The sequence below is a fragment of the Amblyomma americanum genome, chromosome 2 (genome assembly GCF_052857255.1).
Source record: "Amblyomma americanum isolate KBUSLIRL-KWMA chromosome 2, ASM5285725v1, whole genome shotgun sequence".
In the NCBI taxonomy this organism is placed as follows: domain Eukaryota; kingdom Metazoa; phylum Arthropoda; class Arachnida; order Ixodida; family Ixodidae; genus Amblyomma; species Amblyomma americanum.
In genome coordinates, this window is record NC_135498.1 from 144,724,768 (window position 1) to 144,744,624 (window position 19,857).

The following is a 19,857-nucleotide window of genomic DNA, read 5'->3' on the forward strand; positions in this document are numbered from 1 at the left end:
AATTTCATGCGTGGCACCATTTTTTTCACCATTTAAAGAAGATAAAAATGTAGAGCCCAACATTTTCTTTGCGTTTCCGCTGAAACCGACGGCTCACATCCGGCACGGTTCGCGGGCGCTGCCTGTAATAGCCTGCTAGAAAAACAGTGTACCGGAGCTCTCCAGCATCACCGGAAACGCATTGCCCTTAAAAGGCGGCCGGCTGGCTATCCCGCGGCACTACCAGCGCACGCTGCTCTCGATTCCAGATCGAAGAGACGCCGCCTTTGTCACTGGCCACCATGCCCATCGTCCTCTACAACGTGCCAGGTAGCCCGCCCTGCAGCTTCGTTCGCTCAGTGGCCAAGCTCATCGGCGTGGAACTCGAGCTGAAGAACTTAGATTTCCTCAAGAAGGAGCACCTGACCCCAGAGTACCTAAAGGTTTGCATGCACAAGCGGATGCTTTCTTTTCTTCTTTTTCCGCTCTTGAACCATTGCGTTGTTTTGACCTCCGCACGTTCCTCTGAGATGGTTGCCTTGCACTACCCAGAAATCTAGGGCTACCGAGCGTATGAATCTGCTTAAACGGTGCTTAATATGAACGTACCCTAAAGGAATAAGATTGTGCGATGTTACCAAGCATTATGTCTCATGTAGCGGCTAGAACAGCTTTAGAGCGCCAAGTAACCTCGAGCTCCGCTTCAAAAATTAGCTGGCCAGGCTTCGGCTGTGGCGGATCAGGCAAAGATTAGGATATGAAGATTTACTTGAGTTAGACTTCAGCTCTATAAGCAGCAGACGCGGAGAAGAAACGTTGGAGGTTAGAATATTGGTGGTAAAGTTTTTTTAGGCTCAGGGCAAATTCTTGGCTTAGCGGCTTCGTATACACTTCAAAATTCACTGAAATGGAGCGTGCCACGGAAGCGCACTACGGGTAAAAAAAACACGATTTTATTTTAAAACAGTGCGCATTTCAGCCCGGCTACTCCTGTCCAACGTTCCTGAAAACAAAAGTTATTCCACTTACTGCAGACTAAACCTTCCGTTAACGGTACAACAGGAAACGATATCCGCTGCAGTGTTTCCACATAGTGCCAGACCGCCGACCACTGACCTGTTCCTGTCGTGATTGGCACCTCGGTGTGACATAACAAATTTTATGCATGCCTACAATGCGTGTTTACCACTTTAGAAGTACACAAGGAGATCTTGCTCCAGGCTCTGCAATCTAGTGAGTATTTCGCGCTGTACTGTGCTGCTATAAAGTAGCGCTCAAATACTCCTGCAATATGCTCGCCACATCCGGAAAAATGTGCGTGCTTAACAAAATATATGGCACAGATTCAATTTCACGTTTCCGTGATCCATTCGAGCACATGTGAGAGCGGCATCGATTAATCTCGTTTGATTTTTGGTAACGAATTTTACCCCAGTAGAGGCGACAATTTGACAACTCGTCTTGGCGGAGTCATGCGACTATCACAGTCTTGTAAAGTTACAGGAAGTGGTGTCGCCAATGAATTCGGTGTGCAATCGGTGGCCATATGAAGCCTCACAGTCTAGAATAGTTGTACCAAGCGTGGTTCGTCGCTGGTCATAAAGTAAAAAAAAAACTGAACGCAAAGAAAGCAGCGCACTGCTTGTGGATTCTTAAAGCCAATAACCAGCACACAGGTAACCGATCTGGGATATTTAATACCAGCTTTAATTTAAACCTTTTTTGTTCGTGGGCTCATTCTGTCTTTTGTTTTTACATTGTCAAGAAGGAAAATAAATTCTGAAACGCCGCAAGAAGAAGACAAGCCTAATGTAATAAACAAAGGAGCACCATATGACATTGAGCAATAATCAGCTCGTTTACAATCAATTACGAAATAAGTACGGAGTAGGTTGCATTTATTTTAACTAACATTGGTCTCTCTTTCTCCCATAAGTATTTATCTGGCGAAAACTATACACATGTGCATGTTACAAGACTTGGTTATGATGCAGTCGTAATATTCCCTTATATTTTCCTACGGGATCTTTACATCCTAAAGCCACGTTAGGGCCACGAACATCTGGGACCGAATCCGTATTCATTTCGACCGCCCTTCAATTCCTTTACGTGGAGGCAAAGCTCACGAAGGAGCCTTTCAAGGCTCCTCGCCTCCGTCGATGTCAGGCCACTGGGGCCGTATATTAACCTGAAGAACCTGTCTTTCCTGGAGAGGAGCCACAGTCACAAAAATACAGCGGTGCCCTTAACAACAATCTGTTTTCCATCAGGTTTCCTCGAGAATAAGTTTTTTTTTTACTTTTTCTCCCCTGGAATTGCAAGCGTCTTCACTGAAACTCATGCTCGCAAATAGTTTTTCTAGCAACCAAAACACTGCTCTAAAGTGCACAGGAGAGAGAAAACAGCGTTATAACCACGCGGTGCCCAAAGTAATAGACCATGTGCAGCACCTACGACAACGCCATATTTTGCTAATCATATCCTAAGTCCCTGTATGGTGCACTCTACGGGACACTGTAAGGATGGTCAATCAATACTTCAACCAACGTAGTATGAGTCTCTCACTGACAGAGAGATATCAAATAATGGAAGGTGCCTGATTTATAGTCAAGCCAGGTGGCATACTTACCGCACTGAAAACTCTGCAGTGAACTTAAACCAAGAGCATGATCGGGTGTTCACGGATCTGAAATGCGATCGCGACTGTGGCCAGCATAGAAGAGGAAATTTATTTATTAATTCGTACATACTCCGGCCCCTACAAGGGCTATCGCAGAGTTTAGAATTGTTCAGAATGAATGTCCGGTCGCAGCAGCAACGACTACGGCACAACAAACGCGTGCTATCCGAGATGCCTGCCCATTCCGATGTTTCTTCTTCACGGTCCATTTCATTTACAGCGGTGTGAAGTAAACTTACTCATACTGGACGCGTTGATGATGCACCGGCGAGAGTTAAAAAAAGTTCATAGAAGCCTTGTCTCAGCTGATGGACCAGAAAAGGAAGGTAGGGGGGGGGGGACAACATTATTTTAAATGATCCTCAAGGGTGGACTCCTGCTTGTCTGAGCTGATGGACCAGGAAAGGAAGGGAGGAGGGGGGGACAACATTATTTTAAATGATCCTCAAGGGTGGACTCCTGCTTGTGCAAGAGTTCACGTGCCTTGGTTTCACAGAGAGCTCTGTCCGCTAGCCATGTTTGGTAAGCTGATTGAACAACTCGCAGAGCGGCCTCCCATGAGGACGGGGATGGAATGGGTATGGGGAATTGCCACAGGTTATGGGCATCCCCATAGCTAGTGTATGAGGGTGGCCTTGAGCACCTCACGTTTTCAGCAGAGTGAGAGGGTCAACGAAGCAGGTACGATGAGATATAACTGTTTGTGTGCAGTTGCCGTCAGTAAACACTGTATTTTAAATATAGTGCACGTTCAGGCCGCGGGAAGGCGAAGCGGCTGTGTTTGTAATGAGTGGTGATTTGGTGGTACGCCCATAAGAAAGATAAGGGAGCACGATGTAGTGTTTGCACGCCTGGCTTCTTTCTACACCGCTTCGACAAGGGACCCAGCTGTGACATACCGCAACATTCTTTTATTACCTTCAAGTAATATAACCTTCAAAAGCTTCACAGATCAATTGCAGACCAGTACCTCTGCATCATTAAACGGATATTAAATAGACTGAATAGATATCGAACTTGGCTTCAATCAATGTATTGCCTCATTCTAACGGGAAAAAGCTGCTTTCGCTGAAAAGTGGATTTTCTTAAACTAGAAAAGGCTAAAGCTGAAATGCAGATATCGCCGCTACCGACCCATTTCGCAAGTAAACTGCAATGCATCCACAGGTTTTTGGCGCATATCCTTGAAGCTAGGCTGAATCTTCATTCGCTTCAAAACAGGGTCCTTTTCTGTGCATGTATACATCACGAGGCGATAGATACTGGCGGGGAAGGGTGAACGCATTTTTCTTAGCAACTTATTTTTTTTCCAGCCAACAGTACTTCAACCTTGCAAGATGGTAACATATAATTGCTTTTTAGTAAGAAAGAAAGCGCTTCCTGAATTTTCTAGCTGCTGCTGTTTCATTCTGCTCTTTTAAGAAGAGTATCTGAACAACCACGAACGAGAGTCTACCACATTCGGGACACACTGGAAGCGTTCGGTTTAGCGGAAAACCGCGGCGCTCCCATTTTTTTTAACATGTTTATAAAAGCGGTGCAAAAGCGACGTATCGCTCTGCATTTCGCATTTTCTCTAATGCCTTTCTTATCCATTTCTTATGCGTAAAATTAAGCGCCTTGCAATAGACCGATAACAGTGATAAAAGCTAGGCTCTCCAGAATACTTAAACAAAAAATGCAACATCGTATGCCACAATCTCTATTTTGTAGCCTGGCAATAGCTCCGCATGTTTTCCATTTTTAGCAATTGTTGTGTTTCACACAATTTCCGCCATATTAGATTAAGTTACATCTGTCTGCCCAGAAGTATAAACAGATAAGTCGAAGGAACTTGTTTTGCGTAAGATTTTTCTCTTGTTCGTGGACACCTGTGAACATCACGAATTTAAAATCCAGGTCAATGAGCCGTACATCTACGCTTTTCTCTCTTTCGAAAACATCGACTGACGAAAGTAATTGTCTTTCCAGCTGAATCCCTTCCACAAGGTACCAACCCTGGACGACGGAGGATTCGTCGTTTATGAGAGGTACGTCTGCCTATTAAGTTAAGCAAGTGCTGCTATTCATGAAAAAAAAATTATATGTGAGGATTTGTGTCACAGAAATCAGAAGCAGCGTCCGAGGGACCTTATATTGCGTGTGATGGAAATACAGGTTATAGCAACAGCTCCCACAATGTGTACTGGTGTAAAAGAAAGGAAATCTGTGCCTTCGTGTCCCCTGAAGTCCCTTGCTTCTGCAGAGAACACCATTTAGGCTGACACCCTGTGACCTTCTTCGCTCCTCTTTTTACATAATGCATGTGCCTAAAATATATGTCATGCTTCTATTCATAGAACGTGCAGGCTAACGAAAAGGGTTCAGCCTAAGTTGAAGACAACGCAGCGAGCTATGGAAAAAAAAGATAGATATAACGCTGAGAGACCGAAGCGGGCAGAGGGGGTGAGAGAACAAAAGCGGATTAACGATACGCTAGACCAAATCAAGAGGAATAAATCGGCTAGGGCAGGGCATGTAATGCGAAGGTGAGATAACCGCTGGTCCTTAAGGGCAACGGAGTGAATTCCAAGAAAGGTAATCGCAGCAGAGGGCGGCAGAAGGTTTTGATTGCGAGGATACGGTGGCCGAAGCTGGAAAAGGACAGGGTTAATTCGAAGGATATGGGAGAAGCCTTTGCCCTGCAATGGGCGCGCACTCAGGCTGATGATGATTAATAGCGATTCTTTCATTTTATTGCCTTCAGGATTGCAAAAAGTAATAAACTGTTAATGACTGTTTCATTCCGAGCTGGGCCACGGTCAAGAGCCAGACACCTGATATTGCTCTCAAGTACTTCGTCTATAGTTGCGCGCTGCTGCTAAAGGCTCTGACGTATGAAATAAAACAAATCCTGCTAAGTCTGCCATTGCTGGCTATATCAGGCGAGAGTGACAACGTTTGTCCATAAAGAATTAGAGCAGTGATTCATTAATCAACCCTATAATATTCGGAACAAGCATGAACCTACAGAGGCTACAGCCTAAAACTACCATTATTTTCCCTCATCCGAGCATGCGTTTAGTCATTTCTGCGAGCTGGAAGGCGTTTTGTTCTCTCCTCCCCTTTGCTGTTGAAAATACAAGAAGCAATATTACATAAAAGTATTGCTGCAACAAACAAGTGTTTGGCTCCCACAACGTGTGCTTGTGCGAAAGAAACGACATCTCTGTCTGCGTATCTCCTAAACTCATTTGCTTCTGCAGAGAACACCACAAAGTTTAAGACTTCCTCCCAAGCACGATTTTCGAAATGTCCGGCACAAGAGTTATATCTTCCAGAAAGCAAGGGGAAAGGCCGAGCATAATATGGTGCTTTGTGTTTAGCTTTTTGTGCACTTTAAAAGCTGGTGGGCAACAATTTTCCTAAAGACACTTGCTTTTTCAAAGAAACCTTCGTCATTGACCCTGTTTAAATCATCATCATCATCATCATCAGCCCTACTACACCCACTGCAGGGCAAAGGCCTCTCCCATGTCTCTCCAATTAACCCTATCCTTTGCCAGCTGCATCCACCCTTTGCCTGCAAACTTCTTAATCTCATCCGCCCATCTAACCTTCTGCCGCCCCCTGCTACGCTTACTTTCTCTTGGAACCCACTCCGTTACTCTTAAAGACCAGCGGTTATCTTGCCTTCGCATTACATGCCCTGCCCAAGCCCATTTCTTTCTCTTGATTTCGACTAGGATGTCATTAACCCGTGTTTGTTCCCTCACCCACTCTGCCCGCTTCCGATCTCTTAACGTTACACCTATCATTTTTCTTTCCATGGCTCGCTGCGTTGTCCTTAACTTAAGCTGAACTCTTTTCGTTAGCCTCCACGTTTCTGCCCCGTAGGTGAGTACCGGTAAGATTATGCTGTTGTACACTTTCCTCTTGAGGGAAATTGGTAAACTGCCACTCATGATCTGCGAGAATTTGCCATATGCGCTCCACCCCATTCTTATCCTTCTAGTTATCTCCCTCTCATGATCCGGATCAGCTGTCACTACCTGCCCTAAGTAGACGTATTCCGGCACAATTTCTAGGCTCTCGCTGCCAATTGTGAACTGTTGTTCCCTTGCTAGGCTGTTGAACATTACCTTGGTTTTCTGCATGTTAATTTTTAGACCCATCGATCTGCTCTGCCTGTCTAACTCGTTGATCATGATTTGCAGTTCACCTCCTGAGTGACTCAGCAAGGCAATGTCATCAGCAAATCTCAGATTATTTAGGTATTCTCCATTTATTCTTATTCCCAACTGTTCCCAATTCAGGCCTCGAAATACCTCCTGCAAACATGCGGTGAACAGCATTGGCGAGATCGTGTCTCCTTGCCTGACGCCCTTCCTTATTGGAATTTTATTGCTGACTTTATGGAGGACTATAGTAGCTGTGCAGTTGCTATATATATCTTCCAGTATTTTGACATAAGGCTCTTCTACCCCCTGATTACGCAATGCCTGTATGACTGCTGAGGTTTCCACTGAGTCGAATGCTTTCTCGTAATCAATGAAAGCTATATATAGAGGTTGGTTATATTCTGCGCATTTCTCTATCACCTGATTGATGGTGTGAATATGATCTATTGTAGAATATCCTTTACGAAAGCCTGCCTGATCATTTGGTTGATTAAAGTCTAACGTTGCCCTGACTCTATTAGCGATTACCTTAGTAAATACTTTGTAGGCAACGGATAGTAAGCTGATCGGCCTGTAATTTTTCAAGTCCTTGGCGTCTCCCTTCTTATGAATTAAGATAATGTTTGCATTCTTCCAAGCTTCTGGTACAGTCGAGGTCATAAGGCATTGCGTATACAGGGTGGCTAGTTTTTCTAGCACGATGTCCCCTCCATCCTTCAACAGATCTGCTGTTACCTGATCCTCCCCAGCTGCTTTTCCCCTTTTCATTGCTTCTAAGGCTTTCTTTACTTCATCTTTCGTTACTGGCGGGATGACGCATTGCTGTGCACTGCTGTCTTTCTCATTAGCGTTCTGATTACATTGGCTACTGTACAGGTCTGTGTAGAACTCTTCGGCTACGTTAACTATCTTATCCATATTGCTAATGACATTGCCCTGCTTGTCTCTTAATGCATACATCTGGTTTTTACCTATGCCTAGTTTCCTCTTCACTGTTTTTAGGCTACCTCCGTTCTTTAGAGCATGCTCGATTCTCTCCATATTAAACTTCCTTATGTCGGCTACCTTGCGCCTATTTATTAACTTTGATAGCTCCGTTAGTTCTATTCTATCGGTAGTGTTAGATGCCTTCATGTTTTGGCGCTTCTTAATCAGATCTTTTGTCACCTGAGATAGCTTCCCGGTATCTTTTCGAACTGTCCTACCGCCTATTTCTACTGCGCACTCCGTAATTATTGATGTCAGGTTATCGTGCATTGAATGAACATCAAGATCATCTTCCTCAGTTAAAGCCGAGTATCTGTTTTGCAGCGCTATCCTAAACTCCTGTGCTTTCCCTCTTACGGCTAACTCGTTAATGGTCTTCTTCTTCGCTAGCTTCTTCCGTTCCCTCTTCAAGTCTAGGCTAATTCTAGACCTTACCATTCTATGGTCGCTGCAACGCACCCTTCCGAGGACGGCCACATCCTGAATGATGCCAGGTTTAGCGCATAGTATGAAGTCTATTTCATTTTTAATCTCACCATTGGGGCTCTTCCAGGTCCACTTCCTGTTTTCTGGTTTGCGGAAGAAGGTATTCATGATCCGTAAATTATTTCTATCCGCGAATTCGACTAATAACTCTCCCCTGCTATTTCTAGAGCCTATCCCATAGTCACCTACCGCGTGGTCGTCAGCCTGCTTCTTGCCCACCTTCGCATTGAAGTCGCCCATCAGTACAGTGTACTGCGATTTTACTCTATTCATTGCTGATTCTACGTCCTCATAGAAGCTTTCAACGGTCTGGTCATCATGGCTGGATGTGGGTGCGTAGGCCTGCACCACTTTCAGCTTGTACCTCCTATTCAGCCTAATTACTATAGCTGCTACCCTCTCGTTAATACTGTAGAGCTCCTCTACGTTGCCAGCTGTATCCTTATTAATGAGGAAACCCACACCTAGTTCTCGTCTACCCTCTAACCCGCGATAGCACAGTATGTGTCCGTCCTTTAGTACTGTATACGCCTCACCTGTCCTCCTAACTTCGCTAAGCCCTATCACATCCCATTTAATTCCCGCTAGTTCCTCGAACAGCACTGCTAGGCTAGCCTCACTAGCTAAAGTTCTAGCGTTAAACGTTGCCAGGTTCAGATTCCAATGGCGGCCTGTCCGGAGCCAGAGATTCTTAGCACCCTCCGCTGCGTCACAGGTCTGACCGCCGCCGTGGTCAGTTGCTCTGCAGCCGCTGGGGACTGAGGGCCGAGGGTTAATTGGTTTGATCATAGAAGGTTGTGGCCAAGTACTACACCAGGGTGGCCAAATCCTGCTCTGGTGAGAGAGTGCGTTGTCGGTTCTGGTCACCGAGATAAGGCCGCACTCTAGGCCTGGTTATGCAATTCCATCGACACGCGGATTTTTTTTTTTTTTTAAACCCGGTGGAGAATTGCGCGGCACCAGGATTTGAACCCCGGTCCTCTTGCATGCGAGGCGGATGTTCTACCTCTACGCCATCGCTGAACCCTGTTTAAATACGTTTACACATATGATCGATTATTTCCCTGCTGTTTTCCAATACAAATAATATTTCTAGGTTGTCGTGTGTATTGTGCTCGGCTCTACTTACATATAAATCGGCAATGTATGCAACAATTTCTGTAATTAACTGACCATGAATACCGGTGTTTCAAGATAGCTTTTAAAATTTCGAGGTGGTGTTCTGTTAATAGCAAATTAACGCTACCGTAACCAGAACCTTCGACTCATTACTACGACATAAACGACAACGTTGTGAGTACGAATTGTCTTTAAACAGAAATCACTGGATTCCTTGATCTAGAAAACACGGTGTGTTTGTCTTCTCCTGCCCGCATGAGGGCTATTCACATTATCTTTTTGTTGTTCTTCCGCAGCATCGCTATCGCCTATTACCTGCTTCGCAAGTACGCTCCGAAATCCGAGCTGTACCCTGAATGCGTCAAGCACCGCACTCGCATAGACCAAATCCTCGCATGCTTCTCCTGCACGATATATCCCCAAAAAGTTGCATTCTTTGTGAGTACGAGTTCTTGTTATCCTGTACTTCTGTCGTTGCCTGAGTTGGTCAGAACTGAAACTTAAAGAAATACATCAAGTTTTATTGTTCAATAATATAGGAAGTGGAATTTTTTTTGCGCATAAAGGTCCTTCGCAGTTGTGATTTTTTTTCCCATTACTGACTGTGAAATGTGGTCTTAAACTTAAATGGGGAGATAAAGGAGAACAGACGGGTTACAGAAACTGGCGTGAGCGAAGCTTTTTCCTGATTTGCTTCATTCGATACGTAGGATTGCATTTCATCATTATCATCATGATCACCTTAACTAGGGCCACTGCAGGTCAAAGGCTTCTGTGTTATCACTGCAATCAAACATGTATTGTGCCAGCTGCGGCTATCTCATCCTGGCATACTTCCTAATCTCATTGGCATTTACATGTAAATATTCCATGCTAATTATTTTGATTGCGTAATCATGTCGCTACGGAAGTGGTCTAGTCACCTGCGTATTAGTTAATCTTCCTGTGGACTCGCACATCACCCTCTTCATAGCATTGAGCGGGAACTTGCATCCTTTTTCAGTAAAGGTAAACCTCACTTCTATTTCTTGAAGATGTTGTCTCTGCAAATTGCCCCTTGTTCGCTTTTTGTCAAAATATCGCCTAACTAAATATCTGATCTCATTTCTGCTCTCATTTCACAACTCCGATCACGAACCACTACCGAGAAAAGCTACTTTGGTACTATAGGCTCTTTTTTCTCTGAGAAATATTCGGTCATGTAAGCGACACGGCGTCATGCGTTTCCCTAAGTTTTCGGGTGCCTTGGTACCTTCCTTATCGGTGGTTGAAGAATCCCGTATGCTCTGTCACAAACAAAAACAACTGTCTTCTTTTTGCTTAACTTGCATCGTTTTTACAATCATACATTTTGTGAAATCTAAAGTTGTAATTTACCCTTTGTCTCAAGGAGGAAAACGCAGTCATACATTGCAGTAAAAAACATCACCTAGTTATGACGCCTTCTGTGTTAGGACTGCCTACCCACCAGCGGTCCATCACATTTTAGTCTAAACATGTGTTGCGATCTACTCTTACTAATTCTCATTTTGTACAGCGCACTCGCTTCATGGAGAAGACGAAGCCAACGCAAGAGGAGGTGGCCGCGTTCGAAGAGAACGTACTGAAGGGCTTCGAGCACCTTATTGGTGACGGCAAATACGCAGTCAATGACATGCTAACTTTGGCTGACGTATACCTGGTAGTGAACATCGCCGGTGTATTCGAGGTAAGGCAACAGGAGGGGTTCTTCATCCTGCATTTCTCTGCTCCCGATATTTCCGGCTTCATCCTGAAGTGATACCGAAGCAATCTGTTGAAATTACACATTCTGCTGAGGCTTTGTGAAACGTCAGAATTCCGTAAGAAAATGCTACGACGTGGACTCGCGCCATTCGGTGTTTCATATGGTATTCTTATAAGAATTACCTTATCTGGTATAAAGAAAAGTGTTGAACTTAAATCTTCCACAGAGTAATAAGTGTTTCGTGTAAAACTTCATACGCGCAATACACAAACCATGATATTAGTTTGTGTTATGTGGAGTGATGATGCTCCACGGAAACTTCTCATTCTTCACGCTGCTACTTGCGCCTGCTCGAGAAGGCTGTTACGTTGTTTTTTTTCTTGTTGTTGTGGGGGGGGGGGGGGGGGGGGGGGGGCTTCATATCGACAGTTAGCCTTGACTGGGAAGCTGGCATCTTGCTACTGCCGTCAGAGTGAAGAATGTTTTCACGAATTTTACACTTCCACCAACTTCAGGGTAGGGAAGCATATCTAATAAAATTCTTGAATGCCTTCGCGAACCCTGCTGCTGCGGTGTACAATAACTGCTGCCCTTTGTCAAGTATTCCATAAAGTATATACAACAGAGATAGGCGGGCTAGGTGGTTTGTGCTTGAATGCATATTTGTAACCGCGCGAGCAATTAGGGACAAAGAAGGAAACAGACAGTACGGAGCGCGTCCGGTCCGTTTCCTTCCTTGTCTCACGTCGTTCACGCTCTTGGAAGGTAGTGAGGACAGCGGGTTTTTAACTTACAAGAGCTTCGACGGCTAGTTGAAAGCTTGGACATACCATCTTTCTTCCGATTTCATATAAACTCTCGAGTTCCCTTATAAGTCCGGGAACCATGTCTTCCTTTGACTTTGGTCGAAATTATTCCGGAGCCCTCCACTACGGCACCTCTTTCTTCCTTTATTCTTTCACTCCCTCCTTTATCCCTTCCCTTACGGCTCGGTTCAGGTGTCCAACGATTTATGAGACAGATACTGCGCCATTTCCTTTCCCCCAAAACCAATTATTATTATTATTATTATTATTATTATTATTATTATTATTATTATTATTATTATTATTATTATTATTATTATTGACTTTGGTGGCCACCTTGAGCTTGCAGCGCAGCCACGCCTCAATCTCGGGAAGAATGTTTTCCTAATTAACCAAGCGCACGAACCACTAGGGCAGAGAACGGGGTCGTATAATTCCGCATCAGCTCCTAATGCAGTTGCCGCAGAGCGAGCCAGCGCAGTTTACGTGAATCAGTCTTTGCCCTACAAAATGAGCTTCTTGGCGTCTTGCATTCAGTCGCTCAAAGCAGCTGATACAATATTGCTCTTGGCACTACTGCTTGCTTCTACGTGCTTAACTTTGCGAATAACTGGATTGTGGTGAGCAGTCTTTTCTCTACATGAAGACTGAGTAGGGTTGTTTCCTGTTTCGGTCGGAAAGAATCAGAAGCTCGCATTGTTTTCGACACTGCTCGACCACGAATCGATAAGGAACTGACAACAGTTGCACCAGCAGTGCAATGTTTCTCATAAAGCCTACGCAGGGTACTCTTCGTCTCATGTCACCTGCTCTCGGTCATGCGCCACCAACCCGATATGGCGCACCGAAAATACTGTTCCCTCTTTTCTAGTCCGGCCGCACAGCAAACAATGCAGAATTTTGGTTCATTCCGACCAAAACAGACGACTGTCTCTGAAAAACATTGCATAAAAATGAACTCTTTAGCCATATGCTATTTGAGTACAAATACTGAGCGTGCACAAGCTAGCGGTTCCTTCAGAGGAAGCATTTTTCGAGGAATTGTGAATGCTGCAACAGTCGGTACATGAGTTGTAGAATTGTAGGATTCAATTTATATTCACAAAGCAAAAAATGAATTTCTCTGGCTAATGTAAATAAAAGGATCATTAAAAAAAAACTACAATCCACTCGGTTCCGACGAGCTTTGATTTCAAAGGCTTTACTGTTTATCAGCTTGAGAACATTCAAACACCCTCTAGGAATCGAAATTAAGCTGACCCCGGAACAGAAATGAATTTCCACCAGAAGGGCGTCAGATACGAGAACGAGATTTATAATCTTTCCAAGTAGGATTCGGGACCACGCTGGCATGAGCTCAATACATTGCTTATATGGCGCCCCAAACCACTCGAACGGAGCCACAATGTGAGACTTATAAGTGGGGACAACAAGACGCGGACCGCACTGAATGAATCGCCCAGATAAACCACCACTTCTGAACCAAGAAACCGGGCCCGTGATCACAGCGCCTTTGATCGGCCGAACACGCAAGCATCGTCGGGTAAACAAAAGCAAGCATGAACTGTCTCGTTGCCATAAAAACTCGATGTTATCACGTGAGGCTTCGTTCTTAGCATTTCGCCGCCGGCCACCGTTCAGTTTAACTGTATCCCAGGAATGTGGTATTTTTTTGTGACAACACGAGCAGTAGACCCGGCGTGCAGTGAGTGATGTAAGTTGAGGTTAGAGAAGAAACAGCCAAAGAACCATTGTATAAAAGAAAGTACCAGCAAACACTAGGAGGGATTACTGCTTGGTGGTCAAGACGCCTATTCTTACTCGTGTAAAACAGTTAAATATCTCGATAAAATGGGCCGCTTAGCCAAGAGTTAAATTGTGGCGCCTAGAAGAACTTCCCTTTGAAGGTGGTGGCAGTTTAACATTTCTAGGCTCTGAGAAACCACTGTTCTTTATGCATTTGAGCAGCCTTTATTTGATTGTTTCAGATTCTTTCCCATCAGTGTCGTGACCAAATACCTAAATTCTGGGACTCATTGTGCATGTAAAGTGCTCTATGTTTAAGCATTAAAAACCTTAGCGAACATTGTATCTGGTTAACTTGCAACATTTTATCTAAAGTGCCCTCATCGAGGCAGGAGGTTTGGCGTCATTGATTACTTAAAAAAACATTGCACGCCGGTATTTTCGCGTTATTTTACGGCCGCATTTCATTTAGTAGCAAAATATTTTCTCTGCAGAGATGCACCCACTCGCATCCCAACAAATGATGCATCAAAAATCGCCATAGATTGAATCATGCGCCAGCTGATGAAATGTGCTTAAACGCCGAGAGAGCCAGCCGCTTTTTAAAAAGGAAACAAAGTTTCGGCGCCAAGGCTGAGAAAAACGTATACAATGTCTAGGCGCCAAGTGCTCATACCCAAGCTCTTCGAGGGATGTTCTATGGAAGTTCACAAGATTAGCCTAAGGCCTACCGTTAAGAAGGCATATTTCAGTGCAGCCTACTGCTGGAGGCTGAACAATATATGAATTAATCCCTTATGTTTTTGATATAAATCATATGTATTACAAGCTGAGAACTTAATTTGTGTTCGCGCTAGCCATGCGTATTAAAATCCAGGAAACATGGATGAGGTCTTCAGAAGTTGAAGGGTTTGTTCTCGTTGAGAAAGCCGCGCTACAAAGAATTCATCAGAAATGCCATAAGCCACTTTTCGGGGTCGCCGTGAGCTGCGAGTGCTGGATAAATTCCCCTAACTTAATTTACCCATTTGAAGAATGCGTAAAATAGAGGAAAAGTTTCTGGTGTCTGAAATTCCGAAAGCATCGCTGTCAGCATGCTGACAAAGCGCTGACAACATCTTCAAAAAATGTGCGCACTGTTGACTCGGAGCATGTTACTTAAAGCAAGACTATTTACCTTCGAATTGACGAGAGACCTAAAATAGAAATACTGCATGAAAACGTACTTAAGAAGCATTTTGAAGTGGCGGTTCAGCTTGACGAAAGATGTTCTCCCCTATCGCATATATACATCAAGTTGAAAACGGTGTGACACAGCAGGCAATATGCTAAAACGTCTAAATATAAAAGAGTAAGGAGGCTCATCAGCGCCTTCTTGCATACCGGAGTTAACGCGGGTTCGTAGTTTACAACTTTGGAAACGTCCCTGACGTGCGCTGAAGAGCCAGAGCCGCCAGAAAAAGCTGCGTACATTAGAATAGCGCTCTCAATCACCTAAGGCGCAACAACATAACCCCCAGTGTGAGGCGAAAGGAAATTTCTGCGAGAGTTAATAGGTACGAGACACGGAATGAAAACACCAGTCTTGTACCGACGCGCAAATAAAGCTTGTCGCGTAAAAATGCGCGCCCGACGAACACTCGATTACGGAACAGCGCTTGTGTTGTGCACCTCTTCTTCGTCCGTCGTCGCTGTTCGCGCTGTATTTTTCCTTCGAAATGAACATAAACCAATTAGCCAAACTTTCTATCCTACTGAAGCTGACTTTTATTCATGTTTTCCAGCTCTCTTATGAGCTCGTTCAACTTGTAATGGTGTCTACCCTGCAGCAGAGCCTCTTTATTACTTTAGGGCTCAGACCGTGAGTACACGAGTTGCCGGTTCCGAGAATGAATGCTTACTGTCAATGTAGCTAAAGTCAACGTGGTTCTATCTGCTCCTTGCAAGCTGTCGCGTGTTTGCGCCTTGAACAAAGTAAGAATGGTTAGGCAGTCCAAAAGGAATCACCAAATCCGTGCCCCTGATTGCACTGCTGACGATGTGTATGTTGTGCCTCTAAGCTGCGGTCAGGAATACATTGGCAAGACAGGTCAGCGCTTTAATGAAAGAGTGAGGTAGCACAAGATTGCTATTAAAAATGGTTATGGCAGTCACATGGCCACTCACTGCAAAAGCTGCAAGTGCCGTCCAGGTTTCGAAAACACTACATTCATTGCAAGGTCTAAAGACCGATTAGAGCGTGAAATCATCGAAGCATATTACATCAAGCAGAGGGGTCATATCTGCACAAGCAATCCATCTAGCTGTCTCGCTGTCGGATGAAGAGATTAGTTTTCGCAGTGGTTCATTATCAGTAATATAATCATTGCTCGGTCCTTTTGGCACATGTGCCTTTGGCATGTCACCACTTGTATATGTTTTGCTTTTATCTTTGCCTGCTCGTATGGTTATAAAGCGTCTTGCGTGTATGTCGTCTACGTCTTTTAGCGCCAGTACCCTTTTGCGTAAACCACGTCACGTCTTACTGCCGACATCTATGAACTGACTTATGCTGCTGAATATGATGGCACCTGTGAAGTTTCTATAATGAATAAATGACTTAAGAAGCAAGCATTTAGCTATTCGGCTACTGCGAACCAAGTAGGCGGCGCTGTGATACCGCGTGCGTGCCGGGAACACTTTTTACATAGCTCTGCTATGTCAATTGAATAAGACAGGAGAACATCATGTATATGGATCTCTCCCCATGTGTGCCATAAAAATGTTTCTTATCAAAGGCATGGCCTTTAAACGCAGAAGCTAGTGAACCTGAAGTGGCGGTATTTATATCTGTTATAGTCAGATCTGGCTGAGTCGTCTTGGAGGAAAAGGCTCTAGACATTCCCGATGGTCTAACAATAAACGCGTTTAAGCGAACGTGTTCTATTGCGTTAGCGCGACAAGATTTATCAGCAGCGCTGTCTCGAGGACTGCGGTAATGAGAGCAGGGCAATTGAAATGAATACATAATAAAACACCACGAGAAAATTAATTGCAAGACTGTTTTTATTTGCACAAGTTTTTCGCCAACTCTTTTCCTCCACTGGGTATTTTGATGAGAACGATGTCTTAGTGTGACGCTTTGCAACAGAAAATTTACGTCTTGTGCTCTCGTGGAAAATGGAGCATCCGTTTTGTTCACGTGCATCACACGTATTATTCAGGGTCGCTTGTTCTTACTGAATGCTCTCTTTCCAAGCGAACAAACCGGCAACTTTGATGTTGCAGCGCTTCCTTTATCCTAAATGAAGCAGGCAACATTTGAGAGTGTTCTTCGTTAATAACTCTAGGCCTTATTACCTTACCCATTTCAACAATCAGACAATTACCTTTACCACATCTTTTCAACGGCCAACATCATGATGTCTTTTTTGTGGAGATTAGTTTTCCTCGTTAAATTTTGGAAAGAGGAGGAGCAGTGTTTGAGTATTGTTTGCTACACGTCCTGAACTTCATTTTTATGGTGCTCCTACTCGCCAGTCACAAGACCGACTTTGTGATCATGCCGGTCAAGTGATACGTTCATATGAAAATGAATATCTTTTTGTTTGAGCGACGCTGTCCGAGTACCGCTTGTTCTCTTGCTTTTTGTAATAGACGCTTTGTTGCAGACAGGGCAGCTTCGCTTGCTGGCTGTGGCATGTAGTGTTCTGTCATGATTGTGCTGCTGTTTTTATTTTGCTAATCTAATGATGCTTCAATTCCAGACGGGCTGCTTCGACAATGCCAAATTTCAGAAACTGCTGAACTACTATGAACGCGTCAAGTCCGAGCTTTCGTGCTTCGAAGAAATCTGTGGGATGGCCATCAACTCCGTCAAGCAGCGCTGGAGTGAGCTAAAGTAAGGTGCAGTGAAAAGACATCTGAAGAAAAAAAATGGATTTCAATAAAAGCGGCTTCTCTATTGTACATTGCTTTGGGATCTCTTTCAAGATTTTAGACCTATGCTCCGAAGAAAAGGGATCATATTTAGGGAGCCCAAGAGAATGTAACTTACTAGGCGCTCCGAACACCTGTCATGGTAAGCCTTATGGCATCGCTGTTTTAGAGCGCAGCTCTTAAGGGCCCGTTCGTCGGTTGAGCCGTGTCGCCGCTGTTGGTGCATGTGAGAAAAACCATAAATAAATACATAAAAATAAACATTTCCATGACTGGGATCTAAAACTGCGGCGCCGCGAATATACGAGCTTCACTTATCACTGCACGAGAGCACTATAGGCTATCCCCGCAGCCGATCTCGCCTCGAGTTAAACTGAAGCACACTCTTGTGCTGAGCATTGCACATCGCCATCTTCCACAAGTAATACTGTATAGGACTGATATACACATTCTCGCGCGCTCTGCATTGCATATCGTCGTCTTCACAACGAATACTGATATCGCCAGATGTGCCGACGACCCACCAAAGCAAAACATTGAGCCTAGAGAGACTGAAAGCACTAGGCCAACGCTGCAGCCGATCATGCCTTGTGCGACACAAACTCTCCAGCTGTGCATAGCACGTCGTCGTCTTCATCAACTAATGCTACAATCAAACTAATATCGTCGCCAGACATGCCGACGACTCAACAAAGGAAAACAACCACCCTACAGACCCTGTGACACCGAGCGAGCTGCACTTAAATTTTGCATTAGTGAGAATCACAATCGCGCTTCAAATTTCGTTTTCATTAAAAGGAAGGCAATCCAGAGGGGTCAAATATACGTGCTTCCTGCTTTTATCCTCAGGTTGCATATACAGTCTAAACATCAACCGTTACACATTTGTTTAAATAAATCTATGTTCCACACATTACCTTGAACGAAACTTGTTTGCACACACGTCATCTTGTTTTATTTCGAACACGAACTGCTGCAGCGTCCTTATCGCCTCGCTAACTTGAATTAAAATGGGACGCGTTTGTTTGAAGAGGATCACCACCTCGTTTTAAAACGTTAGCACTTATCAGCTTTTTTCCCAATTTTGAGCATTCATCTTAGTCGGCGTCCGCAACGCCACCTGCCTAGAATGGCAGGTAGGAAAGTGGAGAAAAGGCAAAAATCCTCTACAGCATAGCACAGCGACAAATGGCTTTTATTGTCCGCGAAGGTCGCGCCTGCGATCACGGACGTTCATTTAAGAGCACTCGCTTCTGTGCAAAAATTGAACGCCAAGCTGCAATTTTTTACATATGTACTAAAGTGCATTATGCACTCTATATAATAAATTATCGCCGATATGAACAGCGAGATCAAAAAATTAAAATTCTATTTTGCCCTACGTGTGTACGCCAATCAGCTAGCTTCTCTGTTTCAACCGATACTGATGCGTAATAGGCGTGATCTCGCGGAGTTATCGAATTTATAAGGCTTTCTAACAATATTCCTGCAGCTATAAAAATTAATGAGCTGATAGAGATGTTGCTTTCCTGGAAAAAATCGCCCTTGACGGACTGGAGCACACATTGCTTCGCCTGACTGCATTTTATACATGAAAACACTATACATGGACTAGGTTACCCTGCGGAAATCTGCCTGAAGTTCCACACCAATGTGCGTAGGGAAACCGCGGTTTAGTGCGGTTTAATGGCTTTTGCCGTGTGTGAGGTCATTATCAGAAACCAAAGACAGGTTACACAGAGAAACCCACACGTGTGGTCGAGAAAAACAGCAAAAAGCGAAGAAAAGTAAGACAGCATGGACAACATAGCTGCTGGTACATGAAATGAAAGGCTGTTTTTTGTACTTTCCAATTTGTACGCCTTGCTTTTTTCTCCATATTATGCGCTCTCTTAGGTAAAAAAAGTTATGTCAGTCGCCAATGCCATGCCCTTATGATTGTGCTAAGCTATTATTACCTTGGTGAAGTTGACGTGTTTTGTACGTTGGGAGCTGCCGGTGACTGCGCTATAGAAACCACGAACTCATCGAAGCACAATGTGGAGCTAGTGCGTTACTACCTCTAAAGCTACTACGATGCTAATTAATCGCATTTTGGAATTTTTTTCATTCCTGTAAATGCAATTATTCTCAGCTTAAATCCCCTGCGTACGTCGGGCTCCAAAGTGTGATCAATTCTCAGAATTTTAAACAATGTTGCCGCTTTGTAAGCATGTCCGTGTCATTCGCGAATTTATATTTCCTGATAAA

At 44.2% G+C, this 19,857-nt stretch overlaps 1 protein-coding gene across 1 annotated transcript; it reads left to right on the forward strand.

Annotated features, from left to right (window-relative positions):
• The first annotated feature begins 204 nt into the window (after nt 1-204).
• Nucleotides 205-17,652, forward strand: LOC144121852 (glutathione S-transferase 1-1-like). The gene is made up of 5 exons (XM_077655268.1): nt 205-422; nt 4,631-4,689; nt 9,708-9,849; nt 10,949-11,119; nt 17,436-17,652. The coding sequence occupies exons 1-5, from the start codon at nt 282-284 to the stop codon at nt 17,571-17,573; spliced, it is 651 nt and encodes a 216-aa protein (XP_077511394.1). The 5' UTR covers nt 205-281; the 3' UTR covers nt 17,574-17,652.
• The last annotated feature ends 2,205 nt before the right edge of the window (nt 17,653-19,857 follow it).

Coding starts and splice junctions, on each gene's coding strand:
- LOC144121852 (XM_077655268.1), top strand. CDS start 282: ATGCCCATCGTCCTCTACAACGTGCCAGGTAGCCCGCCCTGCAGCTTC. Junction 423..4,630: donor TGACCCCAGAGTACCTAAAG/GTTTGCATGCAC, acceptor TTGTCTTTCCAG/CTGAATCCCTTCCACAAGGT. Junction 4,690..9,707: donor GGATTCGTCGTTTATGAGAG/GTACGTCTGCCT, acceptor GTTCTTCCGCAG/CATCGCTATCGCCTATTACC.